Source organism: Protopterus annectens, chromosome 16.part0 (genome assembly GCF_019279795.1).
Source record: "Protopterus annectens isolate FY-2018-M chromosome 16.part0, PAN1.0, whole genome shotgun sequence".
Lineage (NCBI taxonomy): Eukaryota > Metazoa > Chordata > Ceratodontiformes > Protopteridae > Protopterus > Protopterus annectens.
Window position 1 is genome coordinate 294,359,407 of NC_056750.1, and position 25,696 is coordinate 294,385,102.

Genomic DNA, 25,696 nt, shown 5'->3' on the forward strand with positions numbered 1-25,696 from the left:
TTGTAAATTAAGGGACACATCAAAGTCTGTAAATGTGTATATGAGTGTATGAGATAGTATATAAACATTGTATTAAGATAATTTCTTACATTTTTTTGCCAAAAGTAGGAGGAAATGTTGGCATTAAGTATATCCATCATTTATTTATTATTTAATTACCATTATTATTATTATTTATTTATTAATTTAGCTCTCAATTTATTTGCTCAAGAATTAGGAACAAAGACCGAAAATCAGAGACAATTTTTAAATAATTTTAAACACCTTTACTGGATTATCACTTGTGACACAGGCAAACTTACATTTGTGTAAAACTAATCAAACCATATTAACAAGTGCACATTTATAAACATTGTATATCACTTGTATTATTTTATACCATATAAGCAAAGCAACATTACATAAATTGTTCAGTTCCTGCCTTCTGTTTAACATCAATCCCCTCCTGAACATTTTACTGCATGTATTATTCGTACAATTTCCATTTTTTCTATGTAATTTCCTCCTACCCTTTTCAAAAGATCCCACTTCCTGTTATTTTATCTCTATTACAATATTGACTACTTCAAGTATAGTTGGTTTAGACTTTGATTTCCATTTTCTAGTGATTGCTTTTTTGGCAGCCACCAGAATTAAACTTGACAAGGCCTTACTATGTCTAGGCAATTTAGATCCTGTACAGATCCCAGCTCAAAAAATGATTTCCTTAGTTATACTCATTTGCTTGGTGACTGCGGTGGTGGTGCTGTGGTAGCATTGTCACCTCACAGTAAGCAACTCAGCACGTAAAAATCTACTGCCAATCATTAGCGGACCGGAGTTCCACTGTGGCGACCCCTAACCGGGAAAAGCCAAAAGACACAACAAAAAAAAAAATCATTTGCTTGGCCAGCATTCCTGACAGAGTACTCTGTAGGGAATTTTTAAAGTCTGCCAACTCATTGCAATCCGAGAACATATGCTCCCAGGTACTTATTTCTCTCCCATTACACATCCAACATTTGCCATCTACCTGAGGAAGTTCTTTGAGTGTGCTTGGGGTATAAAAGTATCTGTGCAAACATTTCCAGGCAAAAATCCTACATCTTCTAGAGTTTGTTTCACTTTTGGGAGCCATGCATATGTCCTCCAGTTGTTTTTGTGTGAATTGCTTTTCTAATCTCTTCCCAATCTTTTCTGACCTTCTCCGATTGATTCCTGTAATTAGAATGCAATATTATGTATGACCTAGCAATTTTCCAGTTTTAACAGCAGCATCTGTTCTAGATTCAATTAAAAACTCAACCAGTGCAGGTCTTTCATTTAGTATTTCTGTATCCCTTTATCTTTATCTATACTTTGATATCAATCACTGATAAGAAAGGCAGTCAGTAGTCTGTAGTCCAAAGACCTTTTTGGCCTGCTACCATTCTGTTACCTTTCCATCTCTAATTATTTGTTCACAATACATTGCTTCCTTTGCCAGCTTCCTCCAGTAAATTACAGCCCCCTCTTGCATATTCTCTATACCCCAAATTGCAGTCATCCCTATAGGCAGAATCACCTTTCTCCAGTCCCATGTTGACTTAATTCTTGGTATACTTTCTGCTACTTTATGAATATAATATTCTGTCTGACTGCTGTTAATCTCTGTCAGGATCTGAATCCAAAATCCTACTCTTTCCTTATTTCTTGAATTACCCAACTTCACCCCTCATCATCATCCCTTTCCAATTTCTGATTGTGTTATATATAAGAGCCTTATATCCCTTCAAATCAAGTAATCCTAAACCTCCTTTTTCTATTGGGAGGATAAACTTATCCCACTTGACTCTTGCCCTTTTCTCTCTTAGATAAAATCCTTCAACTCTTTATTATTTACTATTTAAAATTTCTCCTCTGGCTGAAAATTTGTCTGACCTGTGTGTAAAACTAAAGGGGCTAAAAACAGTTTTACTGCTTGTATCTTGCTATCCATATCCATAGGCAAGAGCTTCCAGTTTCTCAGTTTTTGTATTATCTTTTGTTTAGTCTCTTTACTCATATCCTTCCCTGCTGTAACAGAATCCTTTTTTAATCTATACTCCTAAATACTTCATTTTATCATGCCCCCATAAATATGGGTATTGCTGAACCAATTCATGTATGGGTACATAGTTTATAGCTATAGCCTTTGGTTTATCTTCATTAATTTTATATCCTGAAAAAAACTGGAACTGTGTCAGACTGTTCCACAACACTGAGATGGCCTTTTCTGGCTTTATCAGGTACAAAATAATATCATCTGCAGTTGAAACCAACTTTTCTTCAACTCCATACCAATTTTATCTTTGAATTTCTGAATCCCTTATTTTCTTTGCCAGTGGTTTTAAATATAATGCAAATAACAAAGAGGAAATAGGGGATCTCCTACAGAAGACCGACAGCTCACAACACCGACACCCACATCGCCGACACCAAAAGCCCAACACATGAAATACCGACAACAGCACTACTGCAGAAAAAAGGAAAATAACATTTCCTTTTTTCTGCTAGCACCCACCGTGGGGGTCTCATCCCCCCACCCCACCCCCGTAACTTTAATATACCAACTCCGAGATCGCAGTACAGTACAGGAATGGAAATATTTCCATTCCACACTATGGAGACTTACTGTTTCCCCATTGTCAGTATTTCATGTGTCGGGCTTTTGGTGTCGGCAATGTGGGTGTTGGTGTTGTGAGCTGTCGGTCTTCTGTAGGGGAACTGAAATAGGGCACTCCCTCCTAGGTCCGCTGTTCAGTTACAGCTTTTTAGAAAGGAACCCCCACTTTGATTTTGCCTCCTATCCCTCATATAGTCTTCTAATTAACCTTATTATTGCATCAGGAAATGCAAATGCTTCCATTGTCATACTTATAAAATCTAACTTACTTTTCCATATGTTTTCTTTACATCAAGACCCACCAACAACACAGGTATTTTCTTACATTCTGCTGCCCTCTGGATCATTATTTTTCTGTTAATGTTGGTCAACTGCTTGCCTCCCTTTTACAAAACAACACTGATCCATATCTAGAAATTTTGGCATCACCTTTGCCATTCATTTAGACATTATAAACATAAACACTTCATTCCTTTTAAAATACAGTTAGAACCTTCTAAATTTTTATTACTTTCTTCTCTCCTAGCTTTCAAATTTATACCAGAATGCCATCTATTCCTGGAGAATTTCCTGCAGATTGGTTATACATCACCATTTTATCTAATTTCCTCCTGTCTTAACTGTTAATTGTTAAGCCCCATCTACTTCTGACCTTGGCCTATATAAATCTTCCATTAGGGTCTATATCAGAACATCAAAGTTTTAAAACTTCGAATGTTCTAATATCAACCTGTTTTGAGCGAACACTAAAAATAGCGAAGCTGTAGAACACCGAATTCTTTCCTAGGGAAAGAATTCGGTTGGCCAGTTCTGTGACTTTGCTATTTTCAGTGCTGTGGTGGAAATTTACATGTCGGGTTTAGGTAAGTGTGCGATTGTGTGGTTGTTAGGATTAGTGCGCGGGTTAGGTGAGTTAGGGTTAGGGCGTGGGTTAGGTGAATTAGGGTTAGGGGTGGGTTAAGTGAGTTAGGGTTAGGGCGCAGGTTAGGTGAGTGTGCGATAGTGATGGACCGTAGTGTTAGGGTTTGGGTTAAGGTAAGTGGATAGATAATAGTGTATGTACAGTTTAGTGTAGGGTTAGTTGTAGGATTATAAGTGTATATGTGTGGATTGATATCTTTTAGGTGTGCTTGTGTTGTGTGTATGTGTTTTGGAATAGCAAATTTTATCCCAAGGAAAAAATTTGCTGTTTTGAATGTTCGATATTATGTGGTTTAGATATTTTAGGTTCGATGAAATAGCATTTGCTATTTTCATCTTTCGATAGCGTGATATAAACGCTTCCATTAATATTTCTATTTCTGCCTTTTTTTCTTGACTTACACACTTCTCTGCTTTATACAAATTTTCATAAAATTTTCAAAATATCTCTAATACCTGTACAGGATCTCTGGTTGCTTGTCTTGTTATAGGCTCACTAAGTTTGGCAACAACCATTTCTACTTTCTGTTGCCTAAGTCATTGTGACACATGTTTTTGTGCTCTTGAGTTATCATAAAAAAAAAAAACAGTTGCTTAACAGCAGTCATTCTAAACCAATGCATATTATCCAGGTACCCCTTTATTTTCTCTTTAGCACTGTGCAATTGTGCCTCTTTTTGTTCTGTGCGAGTCCCCTTTTTCTGTAATATTTTAACTTTTGTCAGCCCTCTAAGTAATTCTTGTTACTTCTTAACCAGATATCTTTTTTCTTTTATTTCTATCCTGTTTTAAATTACATTTTCATTTATCGGACTTACTAGCTATAACTTTTGGAGTGCTTTCTATCTTTCCTAATAACTCCCAAATAATTTCCACTATCCATTCCTTAACTTCCTGTTTTTAACAGGTAGATGGGAAAGTGACAGTGTCTCATCTTTATTTCATTGTACTTCATTTTTATCTTAGTAATTATTGGTGCATGATATGAAATAGTAATTGCACTTGTGTCAGAGTTCTCAATTAAATGCACATATTCCAGTAAAATATAATTTCTCTCTAGTCTGGCATAGTTATTGTACCTTGGGGAATAATATGGACATTTTCTCTAAGTTCCTACTACTGAATTTTATACTAAATATTTTCATAAATTTCTTCAGAAATCTACTCTCTTTTGTTATATTTCCCTTCTAGGCCTACAAGATATATCTTCATTGCTGCAAATCAAATTCCAGTCCCCATATGTAAAGTAATATTCCCTGTTGAAAGTTGATTATTTCTCCCCATTTTTAAACTTCATAAAAGCACTTTTAGGTGAGATATAAATATATGCCAGCATAATCCTTATCCCTTGCCACTAGCTCCTTACTACCACACATATGCCATTATTATCTTTTTTGTTTCAAACAAGATTTGTTGGCGGGACAGATCTGTGACACAGAGACTTCCACAACTATGGAATAGACTTCGTCTCCACATCAAGCAGAGTACCTCTTTACCCGTTTTTAAGTGCAACCTGGAAAAATATACCCCTAGGGTTCCACCCATGTCCCTGCTGGACAGGGGCATCAGGTGCTGATTTGTCTAAACATGGGCTAAACTCCTGGCTAGGCCTCAGGGCCAATAGCCTAGTAACCTCCTATGATCCTGTGATCATTTTCTATCACTAATGAAGCTTCTCTAGTAGTTATAGAAGTACTCCTCTTTTCCTTTGTTCATGATATTCAGCTGAATATCCATCCTGAAATTATTTCTTTATCAAATTCCCATGCTCATTTCTTTCCAAGTGATTTTACTTTAGCACTGCTCTTTGAACTGTACATCTCTAATATAATTATTTTTTTTTCCTTTTTGTCTGTACCTGTGGGACCATTCACACTCCAAGGTAATATGGAAAGTGTCTCCATTTTGGTAAGAAGTCATTATTTCCACCTATTAAATATGGCAGCTTTTTAAATGTCTATTTTCAAGTGTTTTTGATATATACATTCACTAATGTTTGGCAGGTTTATCCTTTATACATTTTTTTTCTTATCATCAGCATTGGAACTTATGTCACATTTTACCAGACTTTTTGTTTTAATGAAAACCCTCAAACATACCCCAGAGCACCCTCAAAATTGTTAACTTAATAAAGAAACATATAAGTATATACATCTTCAAATACTGAAATTTAACCTTCCTAAGAAGAACATTTGTACCAAATAGACAGCTGCTAATGCAGACCTTAATTAACCCGAATTTGAGGTTATCCATGCTAAAATGCATGTTATTTCCTGTGCGTGTACTTATACTAATTAGTGTCTGTTCATTTTTATCTTTATTCCCTTCCCATATGTGAAAACAACTTGCATGCTTTCAGAGAACATTAACTTTTAAACCTTGAAGAAACCAGTGTTCTGACTTTTATTGCCCTATTATCAGTGTGACTCCATGGAAACGTAAGAGAGAATATGTAGTCCTCTGCTGCAGCCTGAAAGAAACTGAAACATTTATTGCTAGAGGAAAATTTTTCATTATATTCGGTATTCTCATATTTACTTGCTTCCACTTAAAAATTGTTATTAGATTAAGCCAAAGGTCTTAATCCAAACATTCACCTTTGCAGAAGTAGGAGACAACATATCAGTTCTTCATATATTATGATCTGTGTACTTTTTCACCCCCATCCCCACCTCAACAACCCAAGATTACAGCCTGTTAACTTAAGCATACTTTGGTATAGCTTTTCTTCTCTTTTTCCACTATAATGCCACAATTTCTTAGTAGCAAAAAAGAAGAAAGAGAAAAAGAAAAAAGGCATCTGTTTACTTCACCAACTTTATTAAATACAAAAAGAACTAAAAGTACTTTACTATAAAACATTCAATTTATATTGTGAAACATTTCATAAAAATACTGTTAAACACAGCAATTGTTTTATTTGCAGTTCCCCTTTTCCTTCCTCTTCTGCTCCCCTCAGTGTCATTCCAAATATTAATGACATGAAGTCAGGCAAATGCTTTTAATTTCCCAACAAGTTTAACAAAATCAACAAAAGTTCACTCCTTCCACTTTTTTTTATACAGCTGTAGTTCACAAATGTGAATGATTCTTTGCACATTCACATTTATTCACTAATGTCTGTGTTGCTTGTCTGCCTGATCATCTCCATCACACTATTTCAGACTATGGTTCATTTCCAAGGTGCTCCTGATGCTTCTGGTCAGCTTTTATGCTTTGCTTTTCTCTGTCTATCAAGCATTTTCCTTTGGAACAGTGGAAAAGGTTTCACTGGCAAAGTTTCTTCATGTACTTTTTATCATCAGAAGAATGAGAAGCAGAGTCCCCTTGTGCTTGATGGCTCACGTTTTGTTGAACAAACTTTTGTATTTTCTCCTTAGCCTGGTCTGCATCAAAATATGATTTTGATCCTTCAGGAAAAAAAATATTCTGAAGATGGCTGGATACAGCAGCTTGAATCTCACACCCGTCTCTAGACATTCCCTGTTTACCGAATAAATGTGTTTCTCTTCTGCCTTTTGTACAGTGAATAATTGTTTTCCACAAATGCTCTGCTGTCTCCAACTTTTTATGCTATGGCCTTTTGCCACAGTTTTGCCAGGATCAGTTTCCATTGATAGGTTGGCATCTTTACTAATATAGGTCTTGGTGCTTTCTTGTGGTCATATTTGGAGCACACTCACAATGTACCCTTTCAGTTAATAGTTCCTGCTGTGGAATACCAATACAGTTGCTTATTTGTGCCTTCATAAAATTAATACAGTGTATTCCTTCTAGCTTCTCTGGTACAGCAGATAATCTCAGATTTTTCCTACATGCTCTGTCCTCTAATTCTACCATTTTTAAACATCTCTTCTTGAGAAGTGTCATACTCAGACATCCTTTTTTTCATTCCAACTTCTGAGTTTCACAATTTTATCGGCTCACTTGAGTGTCTGTTTAACACTTGTTTCATTGTTATTTGAGTTCATATACCCCTTCAGTATATTGTTTATTTTATTCAGCTCTGAGCACACTTGGCTTATTTTTTTCTCTATAGATTCCTGGAAGCCATGTCTTGCACCAAAGCTAGAGCTTAAACTATTTTGTGCTGACCAGCAGAAGGATTATTCCAAGTCAATGTTTTCTCTTCTCCTTTTCTAGTTGATTTTCTTTCAGGATGTCTTATTTTCTTCTTTGCTGGCATTCAGGCACTGTATTTACTAACCCGTAACCGCATTTACTAAAAGTGACAGGATTCCTAGCCCTTGTTTTTCAGTTACTTTTTTCACATTGGGAGAGCTGAAGTTAAGTTGTTGATCAGTGTGCAGCCATCTTGGAAAGTCAACAATTTGTATATATTACTCTGTTTTAATTAGCAGGTTAGCAGAATAACTGATTTAGTGTCAACATGCATTTTTTGAAAAATAAGAAGTATGAAACTCAAATGTCTGGGATTATTGACTGATTGTATTCCTCAGTGATTTACCAGAAAATAAAAATTTCATAGTAACAACATAAAATGTATTGGCAAAGCCAGGAATAGTTAAGAGCTGTGTAATTATTGTATTTTTTTTTTAATTTCTGATGATAGCTTTTTCATGTGTAGTAGAATAAGTAAAGATGCAAGTATCATACATTTGATCCATACTAAGATTGACAGTATATTATTGGATATTATCAATTTATTGATGACATATCATTGATAATATCCAGCAACATATTGTCAATATAATTTGAATTGCGATATTTTTTGAAATTGAAATATTTTTGGACCATTTTATTAGATGCTATTGCTTTATTGATGGCATACTGTTGATTTGTAAGGAGGCACTCATGATGTTTTTACTTTGAAAAGGTTTCTTGTACATATTGGTAATAACAGATTTGGACTCAGATTTACTCACAATGTACAGATGAATAGTATTAATTTATTGGATGTATTACTATATGGTAATGGTAATTGAATGTGTAATAATTTATATAAAAAATCAGTGGTACTCATCATTTTCCCATGATTGTAGTTGTCATCCCTTACACACTTTAAAGTCTTTGTCATTTAGACAGTGATGTAGAGCAAAGAGGTTATGTACTAAGTAGGAAGAGTTTCAAGAAGAAACTTAAAAATGGTGACCATGTATTTTGTCAGGGGGGTATAATTTGTTTGATGTTAAGGAAACTTACTGAGAAGTATGTAACCTTATTTTACATCAAATGTGTGAGACTTATTATGGCTTAAGGACTTTAAATAATGTGTATGATGCTTAGAAGCCTTTTTTATGTTTTTCAGTTTGAAAAAGTCTGTGACTGTTAAGAAGGTTTTGCAGATTTTGATTGTTGCTGGTAGTCTTAGGAATTTATTTCCTGCTTTCCCCATTTTTTCATATGAAAGGGATAAAAATATTTCTGATTTTTTTGGTCCATAGCAGCTTTGTTAGATTAGGTCTGACTTTCTGTCTGTTATACTTTTATTGAACAGTAGACGTACCCTTGAAGTAACTATAGTAGTAGTGTATATAAGTTTGTGTTAATTAATTTTCTTACATTAATAGTAAGATGTTTCAAACTGTTATAAATTTTTACAGCTTAATTTGTTTATATTTTCTGCTGCATTAAAATAGTATCAGGAGTCTGTGTATCCACTGTGAATTATGCATTCTCTCTCTGATGAAACAAGCTGGCAACACATAACAGCGATATAATGTACCCTTATACTAAGGGTGTAGCCAGTAATTTTGGAAGTATACACCAACTTCCACAGTATAGCTCCCATACCTTGGACAGGAGTATAATGTTTCATTACTGCAACAAAAAAAAAAAAAAAAGAAAGGTTTAAAGAAAATTAACTGTTTAATAGTATATGTAACTAATAAAATAAAATCATAGTAACTGTGACATGACTTTTGTAAAACTTAAATTTCTGTCATTTTTTATGCAGGGGTGTGTGTGTGTGATATGGAAGAACAAATGCAGCAATGTTAGCAACCCGGCAGTGTAAACATTGGCTGTAGATGATATGATGTGACACTTTGACACCATGTACAAAAAATAGGAAAAAGAGGGTGACGGATGGATGGATGGATTTCCATCACATTTCACTGATCAACAATTTTAACAAGAAGTTGTATACAGTGGCATTTATGGTATATGCCTAGTAACACCTTTGCTTGTGTCTGTGTCAACTGCACTAGTTATGCCACCTTCATCAGGATATGGATTATATGAGATATGAGTTTACAGGACAGAATCCAGTTCTGCAGGAGTGATGCTTGGTTTCTGATAGTTCTTAAATTTGCAGGCTGTCCACGGCTGCTACTATGCCTACTAGTGAATATATACATGTAGTGAAGTTTCATACAGTATCATTGTAATGCAAGGGAGACACCTGTCTACATATTAATGTTTTTTTTTCCTTTTTCTTTTTAGGGTGCCAGAGGGCCAGATGGACCAGTTGGAGAGCAGGGATTACCTGGTGCCAAGGTGTGTATCAATGTGACTGTTATAAGTGAAATGCATTTGAAGGCTTTCCTTTTCAATAAAAAAGTTACAGGTAGCTGTATCTATTTACCTATATGCACACATAGGCACACATACAGTGGATATAAAAAGTTTCCATACCCCTGTTAAAATGCCAGGTTTTTGTGATATAAAAAAATGAGACCACAATAAATCATTTCAAAACTTTTCCCACCTTTCATGTGACCTATAACCTGTGCAATTCAATTGAAAAACAAACAAATCAGTTGGGGGAAAAATATAAAAAATAAAAAATGTACAATAAGTTGGTTGCATAACTGTGCACACCCTTAAACTAATACTTTGTTGAAGCAGCTTTTGATTTAATTACAAATTAATGTAGGTGCAGTATTTATCCACAATCAAGTTATATATTTCTCTTACTTCTGCAAGACGTCAGAACTTCAGATGATGTGTGGTGTTTAACTGTTGTAAAGTACTTGTGACAAAAAAGCAGAAACTGTAGGTAAGTATCTCTTTTTGCAGGGGAGATTTATTTCTACCTCCTACACAGCTGCACCACAGTACCAAAAGTGGCCTTTAGTGAGTGTGCTTCATTGAATCAGTCAGCTGAAACACACTAGCAGTTGTCACTACACTGCTTTAACATAATTTTCCATCTATGTGTAATGGTGTATTAATTACTGGCACATTACTTAAACTGACTTTTAATGTAGGAACATTTAGTTTTATCCAGTTTAAAATACACAGCATTTACCAGAAAGAACTTTGCTTCATAAACTCTTAGTGTACAGAACATTGGCTAAAATTAAATGCTAAAAAATGCAGTATCATCACATCTGGTAGACAGCCACTCTGGCCACCATTTCTGTATTGCCAATACAGAACAATAAAATATAAATATATGTAGGGACCTTGGAACTTGGGTTAATAAATTCCTATCTTTTGATCATCATTTGACAACAGTAGTCAGGAAATCCTTCTACTTGCCATGACTAATCACCAAGAAAATATCATCCAGATCTAAGGAGGTTATCATTCCCTTATATTCAGCATTGATTAACCCAGTTATTGAGGTCAAGGCCCCCTTTGGAATGTACCACACTAGAAATATTTAGCAACAAGAAAGCCCCCAGAGGTTGTTAACCAAGAAGATCACAGGTCTAAAGACCCCAAGCTTCCATAAGAGGCTCAAATCACTGTTCTTTCTCTCAGAATCTTACTGCGTTTTGAGAGGAAACCTATGTCTAGCTGACCACATCATTGAAGACATCATTGTCGTTGATCTTTTGTATCCCCTGAAGTCTCCCCTACCTCTGGAACAAACTTTCTGAGCAGGTTTAAACAGCATGATGCACTAGCATCCTTCAAATAAAACCTGGATGCTTGGATGGGTCCATACAAATTGACACCAAGTACTGACTAACCCAGCCGTCCTTGAGAAAAGGGGGTAAGGCTTGAAAGTGAGTATTGGCAAGACATATATGGTCCTCTGACTAAATTGCCTTGAAACATCTAAGGATCTGTCAATCTTTAGACAGCTGCTTCAGCTTTTACTATATGAAGCTTGGCTATTGTCATTTTCCATTTGCAGATACTGCTAGTATATTTCTGCTTAGTCTTGAGAGTTGTTAGTAGTAGGATGGGCACCTGCAGTTTTGTTATACATGTCCAGTAAACTTCACAGTCACTGTCCAGAGCATCAGCATTAAGGAATATAAAGTTATAGTTTTTAGAACTCTAACTTTGCTTTTGTTGTTTGCAACCAAACACTCAGACATATGCAAGCATAAGAAGACAGTACAATGCATATGTTTCTATACCCATTTGTCTCTGAAAATGCAAGTGGAGAAGACTCACTCTGATAATATCGATTGTATTGTGCTCACTGACCATTCAGAGTTATTTAACAATCATCATGAATATATTTTATGGTTATGATGATAGTTGAGTTTCTGTGCGTGCTGTAATTTATGATGATTAGTGCACTTTCTTAAAATTTCATCTGCTTAAATTCTCTAATTTTGTCAGGAGGAAAGCAGTGTTACAGATGTGAAAGCTACTACTACTTTTAAGTGATTTTAATGTTGTAGATTGACTCATTGCATAGACTTTAGCATAGTAGTTTTCTTAAATGTGCCAACCTATTACTTCTGAATGCATACCAAACTGCACATTTATTGATTTGGAAAATGGGCCTTGCCCAAAGGACCCAAATATCTGAGTATTTTTTTTACATATGGAATGTATTAATTAATTTAGAAATGCCACATTAAATACCTTCAGTAATGTAACAAATCACACAACAAACATTAAATCACATGGTATCAGTAAAAACCAAAATAACAAAATAGTAAACAAACTAACAAAGTATAAAACAAGAATAAAAAATGTGTATTCATCAGACTTGATTATATTCATTTTTTTACACTTTTGATTGAAATTGTGTCATTTAGACCAGGTACATTATCAGAAGTGAGTTTGCACTACTAGAATAATTCTATCTAAAGCAACAATGTTTTTCAGTCACCACCTGTAGGTAATTTTTTATGAAACAAAAAAAATAAAAAATTGTCGCAATTTACACAGTTCAAACTGCATGTAGCCAAGGAATTTTTCATGTCTGATGTTTTAATCATACAAGTGTGTTAATAAATTATTTGCCCTAATAAAGCAGTAGTTTTTTTTCAAGGTAAAATTATGGCAAGATAAACATGTTGCCAGATACACCTCTCCTTTTGCTCCACAATTATACTGGCAGCTTGCCATACTTACTGCTGTATGTTTTAAGTTTTACCCTCTGTAGCATTCTTTTGACAGAACTCAGGGGAACCATTATTGCATATGGTTTCAGTGAGTCATACCAGCAGCAACAATAACAAAAGGAGAATCCTAGGAAGGTGTTGTTCTTCCAGTCTAATTTCCTGCATAGTCATGGATCTAAAGTTCAGGGTTTTTAGCATTTGCTTGGAGGCTGTGGTGAACCCATGAGTGGACAGCAGCTTTTCTGAGAGTCATGAAACCTTGCTTGGCTGTCCCACTCTGAAGATGATAGGTGGTTGCTTCTTCCCTCACTTGAGAGCTTGGAAGTACATAATCATGGGTAAGTGGGTGACTAGATAGCACAGCAGCCATCCTTTTATTGACACTGCCCACTCCTCACTTTGTTTCCATTGCCCAACACTCTTTACCCTTGCCAAGACTTCTGACCATATCAGAAGAAGGTGTTAAGCCTCTTGCAAAAAAAGAACTATCCAAGAAGTCCCACCAGGTGAGAGGGGCTTTGGGTATTATTCCAGATATTTATTGGTGCCAAAAAAGACAAAAGACCTCAGACACATAATGGAAAGGCAACCTTTGAAATCATCACACTGCAGTCATTCTTTTCTCTATTGTCAGAAGGAGACTGAATGAGGTCTTTGGACCATTAAGATTTGTATCTTCATATCAACATTGCTAAGAAGTCCTGAAAATATCTGCACTTTCCAGTCATTATTTCTTCAGCAATGCTCCCTTTGGTTTCACCACTGACCCCAATCCGTTCCCCAAATGTATGTTTGTAGTAGTACCTATGATATAATGTAGGAAGCAAGGTCTTCCTGCACTTACATGACTGGCTTCTCACTGCATCATTGATGAAGAATCTGGAAAAAAACATGGAGTATCTCCTCAAATTGTTCATTTCATCATCAGTCCAAGTAATCCTGACTGGGTATTATCTACTTCCAGCTCAAACTTTAACCTTTATAAGTTGTTCTCTAAATGCAGTCCTTTCTCAGACCTTCTTGCACAAGGATGGATTACTTTCTTTGTAGCAGGAGATGGTATCGATTCACTTTATCTCAGTCTGTAGCAGCAGACACAATTTCAGAACTTTAGGCCTTACTGCATGTTTAGTTTTCATTGTACCACATTCCAGAATTCACTGGGAGGGTGGTACTTCAGTAGACTTCTGTGGTCCAGCAATCCAGAACCAGAATAATTTTATTTTATTTATATATTGATTTATTTATTTATTTACATTTTGTTGACTGCATTAGTCTCACAAGGCCAATGGCATCTTTTCAAGGGAAACCCAAGGTGGTATTCATAGTCTATATTGCCCTCCTATCCCTGCTAACCACATCTGAAGTAATGATTAGATATTACTCAGCAGTAAATTAGAAATCCATTCCACTTGCAGAATTCTCAGGCATTAGTCACCATGGATATGTGTGCCTTGGGATGGTGGACACTACAACAGGCTGTCAGATCAGAGTGGTTGGTTGCTTCAGTTGTCTAATGTACCTTGCTAGGGATTATAGATGCCTGTTCAAACAAGCCCTTTTAGTGCTGTTTTTTTTTTTTTTTTTAATCAGGGTGGAGGCATAGCACTGAAATGGTATGGCTGTTTGCTGATATGTCAGCAAATGAGGGCGTGATGCATTCCTACCCAACACTTTGTCTAGAAGCTATAACAGTCTGGCCCTGGGTCATCAGGTCTCACCACATTTTTGTAGCCAACTGCATTCCTGATGAAGACAATTCCCTTGCAGACAGACTCTGCTGCTTTCATTTGATTCACTAGGAATGGTCCCTGACTCCCTCAGTAGCCATAAGAATTTTCCATCAGTGGAACAAGACAATTTGTGATTTCTTTACTTCTTGAGCAAACAACAATTATCCTAAAGCTTTTCACTGATTTCCTCTCTAGGGGTGAGGCCAAAGATGCTGTGGTCCACAATGAACTCTTGGTCTTCTTTCTGCTTTTCTCCATTTCTTATTTAGAAATGGTTTATCCAAACTTCAACAGGCCAAAATTATTCTCATAATCCTGTTCTAGCTTAGAAAAACTTCTCAGCTTCACGTATTCACAAGCATCTTTGCCTACAAACTTTTGGGATACTACAGTCTTACCTGTCAGGCAAAACCCATACAGACCTATACTGATCAAAGTTAAAGCCACACCCATACCTACACTGCTCAAAGTATACAACATAAGTTCTCCAATTTCATTAATAGCCATTAATCCCACATTTTCTGAAAGAGTGGCTATCATCATTCCTTATCCAAGAACACCTTTGTTTCTTTCACATCTTAGAGTCAAATGCATAGACCGCTTTTCAGACTATTCATTTGTTCTTCTGCTCATTGTCAAAAACTTGACTGAAAAATTTGACACCGGACACAATTCTTTTTTATTTAGGACTTTTATTTGTGAATCAACTTTTCTTCTTTTACTTGTGTTATGGCCTGGTATTTAATGTGATACATTCCATCTTAGGCTTCCTGTTAAATATTCCATCTCTCCTTCAGATATTTATTTAATGCTGTAAAAGCTCTCCCACTCTCCATCCATCCTTTTGAACCAGTTTCTCCTGCATAAGTGTCTGTTTTTTTTACTTGACATCACTTCTGCTAAAACATTTCTGAGCCTACTATGTTAAACCTCCATATTTAATTTTCAGCAGGGTGAGAGTGACACTTAGAGAAAAGCCTTCATTTGACAGAGAAAAGCCTTCATTTGTAGCATAAGTTTCTACAGAGTCTAACTTGAACTAGTCTGCCAGCCTAACTTTTGTAATTATTCAGTTTTCTAACCAAGGTGAATATTTTCACCATTGCAAGAATGTCTGCAGACAAAATTATATTTTATGTGGACAGGACCAAGTTTTTTCACAAAAATGACTCTCTGCTTTTTTCGTTTGTTTGTGTCTTTCGGCTTTTCCCGGTTAGGGGTCGCCACAGTGGAACTCCGGTCCGCTAATGATTGGCAGTTGATTTTTACATACCGGCTTGCCAGGCCTGACGCACAACCTTCAACGAAGGTACGCCCATTCACGCATGTCTCCACGCAGAAGATGCTCTAGCTGAGAATCAAACTGGACAGCGTCTTACTGTGAGGCGACAACGCTACCGCAGCACCACTTTTTTCATTTGTGAAATCAAAATTCAGAAGTAAAATGTATAAGCTCACTTATTGTAGGTGCTTAGCCAGTTGCACTGAAACTTGCCTTTTTAAGCATGGAAAACCTTTCTCCTGCAACACCTAGGGCCTGTTCTACTAAAACTATGGCTGATTCTACTGCTTTCTTCCATAATTCGATGACATTTATACAGCTGTAGTTTGGTCTTCCCTCAATACATTTGCAGGACAATAAAAATTTAATGTAATTTCTAGGTTCAGGAGTTCTTTTGAGACAACTGTTGTACACTGTATGTTTCTATAACGGTGGCCATACAGGAGTATGGAGTATTAGCTACGGATTCTGTCCTGCGGGTTGCAGAAGAAAGGACTCTGATGTATAATTAGGTGGTCTATCTTCTGTACCCCACTTCTTCCTCTCTCCAACCCCCATTTTAAATATGCTGGGTATGGATTTGCTTCTTCTTTGTCCACTGCCTGTTTTTCTTCCCTTACCTAAGCAGTACCAGAAGAAGAACCAGAGAGCACGGAATGCATGGTTTATGACAGAAGGGCATAAGTTTCATTTAACTTGGGAAAGTTTGATCTGCTAAGTGGTTCTAATGCCTGCTCTTTAAGTCCTGTGCAGAAGATAGGCAATCAGTCCAAACTATTACAGTATTCAAAGGATCAACTGGATCTGTCATTATGGTAAACACATACAAAGGGACATGTACGCTTTTTGGTGTAGTCTCTATTGGACCTCTCTACTCCATGCAGTTCACCACCTTGTTCCCCAATCACTACATGGTTACAGTCGAGACTGCTTACCCCTACGATACCAAGAAGTGTAGATGCCTGGTCATAATTTACCTGGTTCATAAGCAATTTGTAAATCCACCACTCCGACCTATAATTGACTCTGGCTGGTCTAAGACCAGTTATATAGCTAGTTTTCTAGATAACAAACTGAAAGAAAAGGTCTAAATTATTCCCCACCTATGCCGAGATTCTTGGCAATTTTTAGAAAAATGTAAGAGCCTAGTGCCCTTTAATAATAATGGAATTTTCATCAGAATAGACGTTAAGGACCTTTTCAGTTGTATTCCCCACACCATAGCTCTAGACAGGTTTTCAGACTATCTGATGAAATTGGTATCGAACAAGAACTTAATAATACCTACACCCAGCTAATGAAGATTGTCCTTAAAAACAACTATCTTTATTTTGAAGGGCATCATTTTAAGCAGATGGAAGGTGTAGCCATGCGGTCTGTGTGCTGACCCCTATTTGCTAATATAGTGATGGCCCAATGGGAAAAACATTTTTTGTTTTATTCCCCTTTTTTTGCACATATAAGTTTGTACCTTCGTTATTTGGACGATCTGTTTGTGGCATGGACAGGTCCCAGGGGAGAAATAACAAGGTTTATGGAATTTCTAAAAAAGAGCACTGATTTTTTAAAATTTACTTTTAATATGGAATAAAACAAGATTTCTTATTTAGATGTATTAATTACAAGAACAAAGGATGGAAATATCAAGTCCTCTATATTTAGAAAGCTTACATATTCAAACTGTATATTACATTTTTCAAGTAGTCATCCTAAGCATGTCAAGCACGGTATTGTCAAGGGCCAGCTAGTAAGAGCAGCCCGGATGATTTCCCTTTATGAGAATATCCTCAAAGATTATCATGTGATGGGCAACATGTTCTTGGATAGGGGCTACCCGGTAGGGTTGGTTCAAGCCATCAAGCAGGAAGTTACCAACAAGCATAGGGCAGGTTTCTATAGACCTATTCTAGAAGGCACGGACCAGGTAAATTATGACCAGGCGTCTGCACTTCTTGGTATCGGAGGGGTGATCAGTCTTGACTGTAACCATGTAGTGATTGGGGAACAAAGTGGTGAACTGCATGGAGCAGAGAGGTCCAATAGAGACTACACCAAAAAGCATATATGTCCCTTTGTATGTACATATTCAAAGGATAATTATATCATACAAGATATTATAAGTAAAAATTGGGCCATCCTTATGCAAGACATGGCAATGTTTGACACATTTGGTACACATCCTGACTTAGTGTTTAGAAAAGGAAGGGACATTAAAAGTCTACTAGAGAAATCTAAAATAATCGAAAGTAAAGGCCACATGTCACCATGTGGATTTTGCCAACAATACAAACATATTCTGAAAACATCGGTTGTAAAAATTAGGGACAAACAGTAATTAAGGGGAGATACAACTGTTATACACATGCTGTTGTTTATGCTGGTATTTGTTGTCAATGCTGTGCCTTTTATATAGGCAAAACACAGCGAAAAGTAGGTCAGCATATATATGAACATCAATACCAGATGAGGCAAAAAGATGAAAAGAATGCCTTATACAGACACATCAAGGAATACCCAGATCATATTTTTAAATTTGTAGTGCTTCAACAAGTTAAATGTGAAACTAGAGGGGGGCCCCTTGGAAACTACACCTAGAAGATAGAGAAACCTGGTGGCAGGTATTTTTAAATGCATATTCCCCACCAGGATTGAATGACATGCTAGCTATCACTAATAAATTAAAACTTAAAGTATTTGACAGATAAATTTTATCATATATATATATATTATATATATATATATATATAATTTTTATATATTTTTTTTACCTTTCACATTAATGAGATACACTTTTTATGTATCGTCTGAGTATATTAATGATATAGTTTAACAAAAATAACAATAATAAAAATAAATGAATTAGGGTAACTTAGGTTATTAGTATATGTTTTCAGGGCTGAAAAAACTGCTTGAAACCACCACGAAATAAATCCAACAGCATTTAATGATAGAAACAAAAACAGAAACAAGCGCTTTCACGCAATAAAATTGCGCTTCTTCAGGTTACAATTTCACAGAAATTTTCCTTGCCTTTTATACTAAGTCATTAATTACACTTAATCAATTAGTTCAGAAATCAACACCTTGTTAAGACAAAATTCATCAAAATCATTTTAACAACCTAAAATTCCACTTAGAGATTAGATACATCATTTATAGCATTTGTATTCACAGTTATTTTTCATAAATTAAGATCTCATTAGTAAGCTATCATCAAAGAAAACATATAGTATTAATAATTGATGGTAATACGCCTCACTAATCATTCTTGAGGAAGTAATGCCCATATTTAGAAAAGCTTACTTAGGGTATGACGTTGCTTAACAACCACATTTCCAAGTTAAAAAACAAAACCAATGTTATTTTTTGTTTACATTCGTAAATGTAGAAACATAGAACCATATGCTATAATGACATTAAAATAGAACACGCACACAAAATAAAACGAAATAAAATAAAATATCATAATCATACATAAATAAACATTACCATCAAAAATGTAAATATTCAAAGTTTACGCTGATGTATTCCACAAAACGTTTATGGAGATCTTAACCCATATGCGAAGACCAGCTGATACAAAATTGTTGGTTGTTTAGGAACACGCTTTCAAGCGTAAATAAAGTAAAGCAAAACGGACCAACCATTATCAACTTAATTACATTGCCAACATATATATAGCAATAATGCTACGTGCTACTAATACTAAGAGCATGACAGAATGGTCATATTTGCTTGAATGAACTTGTGCAAACTACATTGAATGAAATAATGAAAATAAAATAACAATAAAATAAAAACAACACACACCAACAACTTGATCCACAGTGCATTAATGCCTATAGGCTCCATTTCATTTCAAGAAACGCTATTTACTAATCATAACTGGAATCTGTAATATTCCAGTAATCAAAATTAAAATTTGATGTATATAAGAAGACAACTACTGGGATGAGATATATATAATATATTTAAAAACATTAAATAACTATTCTAGTGAATAACAATGTATATAAAAGGACCTGTGATACTAAAAAATATGATATTATGCATAAAGAAGACCCTTAGTGACATTGATATCACAAAAATGTCTATACTAAGGAAATTGCTTTCCAGGCCAAAAATCGACACCAAATGAGTCCATTAAAGGCCATATTTCAATCAAATCCAAATTAATATTGTGACTGAAATAATGATACATAGGGTCTACATACATAAAAATGCATAAGATGCATAAAAACACAGCAAAAAGTAGGTCAGCATATATATGAACATCAATACCAGATGAGGCAAAAAGATGAAAAGAATGCCTTATACAGACACATCAAGGAATACCCAGATCATATTTTTAAATTTGTAGTGCTTCAACAAGTTAAATGTGAAACTAGAGGGGGGCCCCTTGGAAACTACACCTAGAAGATAGAGAAACCTGGTGGCAGGTATTTTTAAATGCATATTCCCCACCAGGATTGAATGACATGCTAGCTATCACTAATAAATTAAAACTTAAAGTATTTGACAGATAAATTTTATCAGATATATATATATTATATATATATATATATAATTTTTATATATTTTTTTTACCTTTCACATTAATGAGATACACTTTTTATGTATTGTCTGAGTATATTAATGATATAGTTTAACAAAAATAACAATAATAAAAATAAATGAATTAGGGTAACTTAGGTTATTAGTATATGTTTTCAGGGGCAATGACTATTTATGATTAATTGGAACAATCAAGTAATCAATGTATCTATTGGTTGTCATACTAATTGGTTTTATAAGGTTTGTATATAAAGAAGGGTTCTGAGGGTTTAAAGTTGTCTGATGAAGTCTGGTGATGGTCACTGGACGAAAGCACTAATTTCTGTGTTTTAATAAAAGTATTTGAATGTTTTTCTGGTGGTTTCAGCTACGAGTGTTTTGGTCTTGGATTTTATTGGTGTCTGATAATAGTAATTTCTTGATGGAACTGGAAAGGTTGAAAACATTTTTAGAAACATTGTATTTAGTTATCGTTGAGGTCATTTCAAAAAGAAGTGATCGATCTACCTTCCTCATATTGATAGATCCTTTGGTTAATATTAATAACACCAAGTGAAATAATAAGCAGTTTAATGGGGCTACAGTATGTGGTTGGCATTCACTTTGGATAGCAGAGATAAACAAAATATTATGAGGAAACATTTTAAGATGTTTTGATGGAAAAAGTGGGGAATTACCCACAGTGTACATTTAAGACTTATTGTAATGTTGGTAGTCTATTCGAGAAGTCCAAAAAGTCTAGTAAAGAAGAATCTAGATTTGGTATGTCACACTGTTGCAATTGTAAACAATGTCATTACATACATTAAGGCAAATTAATTATGAAAAGGTCCCAGCCACCTGTGGTACTCCACTGGTGACGGGTCTACTGGTGGAGATGGAGTCACCAATTTTGACAGTGTGTTCTGTTGGTGAGCCAGTTAGCTAGCCATCTAGGAATGTAAGGGTTAATCCCTATCTGAGAGAGTTTCTCAGTGTTACCAGAGTGGGGAATTGTGTGTCAAAAGCCTTGGCAAAATCAAGATAGGTTGTGTGCACTGTCTTACCTTCGTCCGTGGTGTTGGTGACATTGTCAGAGAAGTCTACTAGGTTTAATAAGTATGACCAACCCCTACCGGAGCCGAAGCAGGTTGGGTCTAGTGTCTGGAGGTCGCTTGTGTCCTTGATAAGGTCCATGATAATTCCTTCCATGGCCTTGCAGATGACGCTAGTTAGACTTATGGGTTTGTAGTTCCCAGGATCATTTGATGGGCCCCCCTTTGTACAGGTGGATTACTGTTGCTTTTTTCCATTCTGTAGGAACATAGCCAGCTTTCAAGCTATGATTAAAGAGAATGCCAAGTGGATCCACTAGGTCTTGTTTTAGATTGTTTAGTAAACAACCTGGGATATTATCTGGTCCCACTGAACCCGTGTTTTTGGCCTTGGCAAAGCAGAGGTGACTTGTTCTGTAGAGATACTAGGCAGAGGGCTGGTTTTGGGATATGGTAAGTGGGGATAGGTGGTGAAGTTTGAGCTGAGTCTGTCAGCTAGCAGGTTGGCGATATCGTCTGGTGTAGTATGAGTGATCCCATCTACAATCAGTTTGGCACATAGCTGGGCATTCCCTTTTAGACTTCAGATGTAGTTAAAGAATGCTTTATGATTATCCTTGGCTAGGGATGTGATTTTAGTTTCGTAATTTGCTTTAGAAAACTTTACAGAATTTCTGATTTTCTTCTTTAGACTTAGGTGGGCACTCTTCCTCTGCAGAGTGATATCTCTCTTGCTTTTGGACAACAGTTACTTTCTCTTTTTATATAATCTGTTTACACTTGAAGCCCACTGCAGTCACTTGTTTTAATGGGAAAACCTGGTTTTGATCCAGTCAGGTACAGCCGAGTTTATGCAGTCACTTACGTGTTTGTACAGGGCATTTGCATACACTTCTGCAAAGGGATTATTGATGTCTGTGATTGCGGATGGTATGAAGCTTTCATACCATTGCTTAGTGGCTGTAGTTAGCTTTGGCAAAGTTTTTTATAATTTTTGTTCCTGCGAGGGTGTCAGTTGCAGTAGTTACTTCAAATGAGACAGATTTGTTGTCTGACCTAACCAGGGAGGGGCATCATGCATGGTGAAGTACAGTGATCCCCCCATGATGACGAGTACTATGTGCAGAACATTAGAGCCCCTAGCAGGAGTGCAGACTATCTGTTCCAGGGCATTTGTGTTAACAAAGTCCAGGAACCTCTGGGTGAGCGTGTTTTTGCTCATGTATGTCACCCAGTCTGTGGAAGGATAATCAAAATCTCCAATGACTAAGGTGTTGCGCTGTATGGCAAGGTAGTCCAGTAAATCGAGGTAGGCGGTGTGCTTATGTTGGGTCATGGTGGGGGATCTGTAGCTAGCAATGATGTGGTATAGTACTTTCCCAATAGTTAATTGGACATGGAATAGTTTGATCAGTCTCGAAGTGTATTTGGTTTTACTGAAGATGGATACACCTCCACCTTTGTTTTTTTCATGCTCATTTTGAGGTCTGAATGAGTGGAAGGCATTATAGCCTTGCATAGCTGGAGTGTTCTCAGCGGCCTTGAACCATGTCTCAGTAACTGCACAGATGTCAGTATACTCCAAGGTGAGGAGTGCTTCCAGGAAATGTAGTTCTGTGTTTAAACTCGTAGTATTAAGCAGCATGACCCACAGTTTGTTTCGATTAGATTTTGTTGCATTGGAAAATTTGTTGTTTTGATATTGCCTAAAAAAGGTACTACGGGGAGGCAAGGACCTTTCCCAGTATCTGAAAGCATGGAGAGACAGGTGAAGACGATCTCTAACAAAGCAGCTAGGTCTGTCTACCATAACCTCCCAGGCTGAATACTGGATCCCCTGAATTGACACCAGAAGCTGATCAATTGTTGAAGTCAATCATTTTTTGTTTATATTGTGGCATCATTATGGGTGAGGGTAGGATACTGCTTAGGACTAGGGGCATACCTGTCTGGAAGACATAATCAGAGAGTTCTGTCATGTCTCTCTTCATATAGTCCAGAGAGGTGTGTCTCAAGTCATTCACTCCAGCATTGGCTATGACAGAGTCATAACAGTACTTGTTGAGTGACTTGAGCGCATGCGTAATTTGTCGGATTCTGGCACCTTATAGGCAGGTGACCGTTACCTTCTCCTTGACCATTCTGGTGAGGGGGACATCTGTGTATCTCCCTATGGAGTTGCCTGTGACCAAGACATTTGATGTGTTTTGCCTTAAGGGCTTATTTGTTGAGACATGGGTGTGTGTTGATATGTGTAGTGGTTTCTTTTTGCTTAGTGGTGAGTGTGGGTGGTGTGCATTTGGGAGGTCTCTCTTCTTTAGGTAGACTTGTAGTGAGTACCTCCATGTATGTGGGTTTATCTGTTGTGACCTTATTTTGTGTGAGAGGTGAGGTTTGCGTGACAGGTGAAGTGTGTGTGTTGACAACCTGTTTGATGTCTAGTTTATTTTTATGTGAGAGAATTGACTCCACTTCCATAGTGTATTTGCATTTCTCACATAGGGCATTAGTTTGCTTTAGCAGTAAATGGTTGTCAGTATGCATGAAGCAATTTCATTTCATAAGCATTTCATAGGTAAATACTAGGCCACCTATCTTGAAGAGACATTTTAGGCCTAGCCAGTAACCTGAGGTCAGACTTAAACCTTCTGCCTTCTGTTTATAAGGTAAAGACCTCAACCATTATGCCAAATCCACCAAAACACTGTACCTTTTGTTTGTGAGTCAAACACCTTAACCATTATACCAATCCCCCAATGATGGCTATATTGCCTTAAAATGCCCATATCAATCAAGCTGGCAGGAGAAATGATGAGACACTCCCCATCCACTGTGCCAGGACTTTTCTGAATGTGGTATTTTGGAAGGAAGTGGGCTAGCTGGACTTGATCACAAACGGCAAAAATGAAGAAGTAATTCAATTAAATACAGTTAACAAAGTGCAGTGCTGGCTAAAATATACTTATTTTTCTGTTGTTTTTTTCAGTGGGTGCCTTGGATTTCAGTGCAGATGCACTTCAAACCTCTGGCTAAAGTTGACAAACATTCCGGTAAACTGAGCGCAAACCCGCACAAACACGAGGCTTATATACAGGCAGATTTAAACTGTTTTAACACAACTATCGGGGGTAAAGCCCCAGTCTGAGCCTTACTCCAGCAATCCCCAACTCAGATGGGACCTGAGCTACACACTTCTGCCAGAAGAATGCATGGAGGCCCTCTTAATGTAAGATGGCTGTTTTAAGAGCACAGTGATACCAGTCTAGATTCAGCAGATCTGAATCTAGCCTATGCTATGTAAGGCAAGGAAACACAATTTCTAGATGGGAAGGAGTAAAAGAGTGTCACTTAAAGAGTGGTTATTAGTATACTATTAGCTGACCTGCAGTGGTAACACCCTCTGCACAAACTGGCAGCTGTTCGAGCAGCTGTGAACAGTGGGAGACTATGGAGAGCATTTCCTATAGAGGATTTTAAACTGGAGAAGTTTGCTTATATGCAAGCACTGGGAACCATGTTTGTGCAAGGCTTTTACACCAGCAGGATGAAAGACTTTAATAAAGTTAAACCCGCAGGCCAATCAGATAAAAACACAATAAGCTACTGACCAGTGGTTCCCACCTTGAATGGGTTGAATTTAAATCTCTGCTCCTATGACAGTAAAAACCCTCCCAATGTAAAATAAACTGGCATTGAGCTCAAGTGCAGTAACAAATGCTTTACAACAGAAGTAAGAATTCCTGCAATATCTGGAATCTTTGGAAATAAGTTCACTAACCCTGAGAAATGTTCACAACATACAAAAACTTTGCAAAATGTAGAGATATTTTGGCAGACCAGAAGAACTTTGCCAAGCTAAGAACAGCCTTTGCAGTATCAATGGAGGTTAGGAAATGTCAGAAAAATGTTAAAACAACCTAAGAGCAGTACAGTAACAAACAGATGGAGTTTCTTTAACAAGTGCAGGCTGAAAAACAGTCATAAATTCAAGTGTTAAATATAACTGAAACAGTTAACAAGTGCAAAAAATAAATAAATAAAATAAACTTATATCAGCTTTGTATCAAATGATTTTAGAAGCAATCCAAGTTTTGCAGTCACAGGTGTCCAAGCCAGATGCAAGGAACCTCTGAATACACGAGCCTGTGAATAAACAAGAGAATGTAAAACATCAATTTTACTCGATGTTGTAAAATATGGCTTAAGGTGATTCGGTTGTGTTGACTAATGCCGCCACATGGGCATGGGTATCTGCCAGTGATAACTGGATTGAGGACCGGGCCTTCTCTGACCTACTACAGGGACATATGCTAATGGTAGGAGGAGTG

General features: G+C 36.5%; 1 protein-coding gene across 1 annotated transcript in view; it reads left to right on the top strand.

Annotated features, from left to right (window-relative positions):
* Positions 1 to 25,696, top strand: part of LOC122790588 (collagen alpha-1(XXVII) chain-like) — a 1,538,899-nt gene that overhangs the window by 264,030 nt on the left and 1,249,173 nt on the right. Inside the window, exon 8 of the mRNA XM_044058114.1 lies at positions 9,950 to 10,003. Coding sequence (XP_043914049.1) covers positions 9,950 to 10,003 — 54 coding nt within the window. The remainder of the gene's footprint in view (positions 1 to 9,949; positions 10,004 to 25,696) is intronic.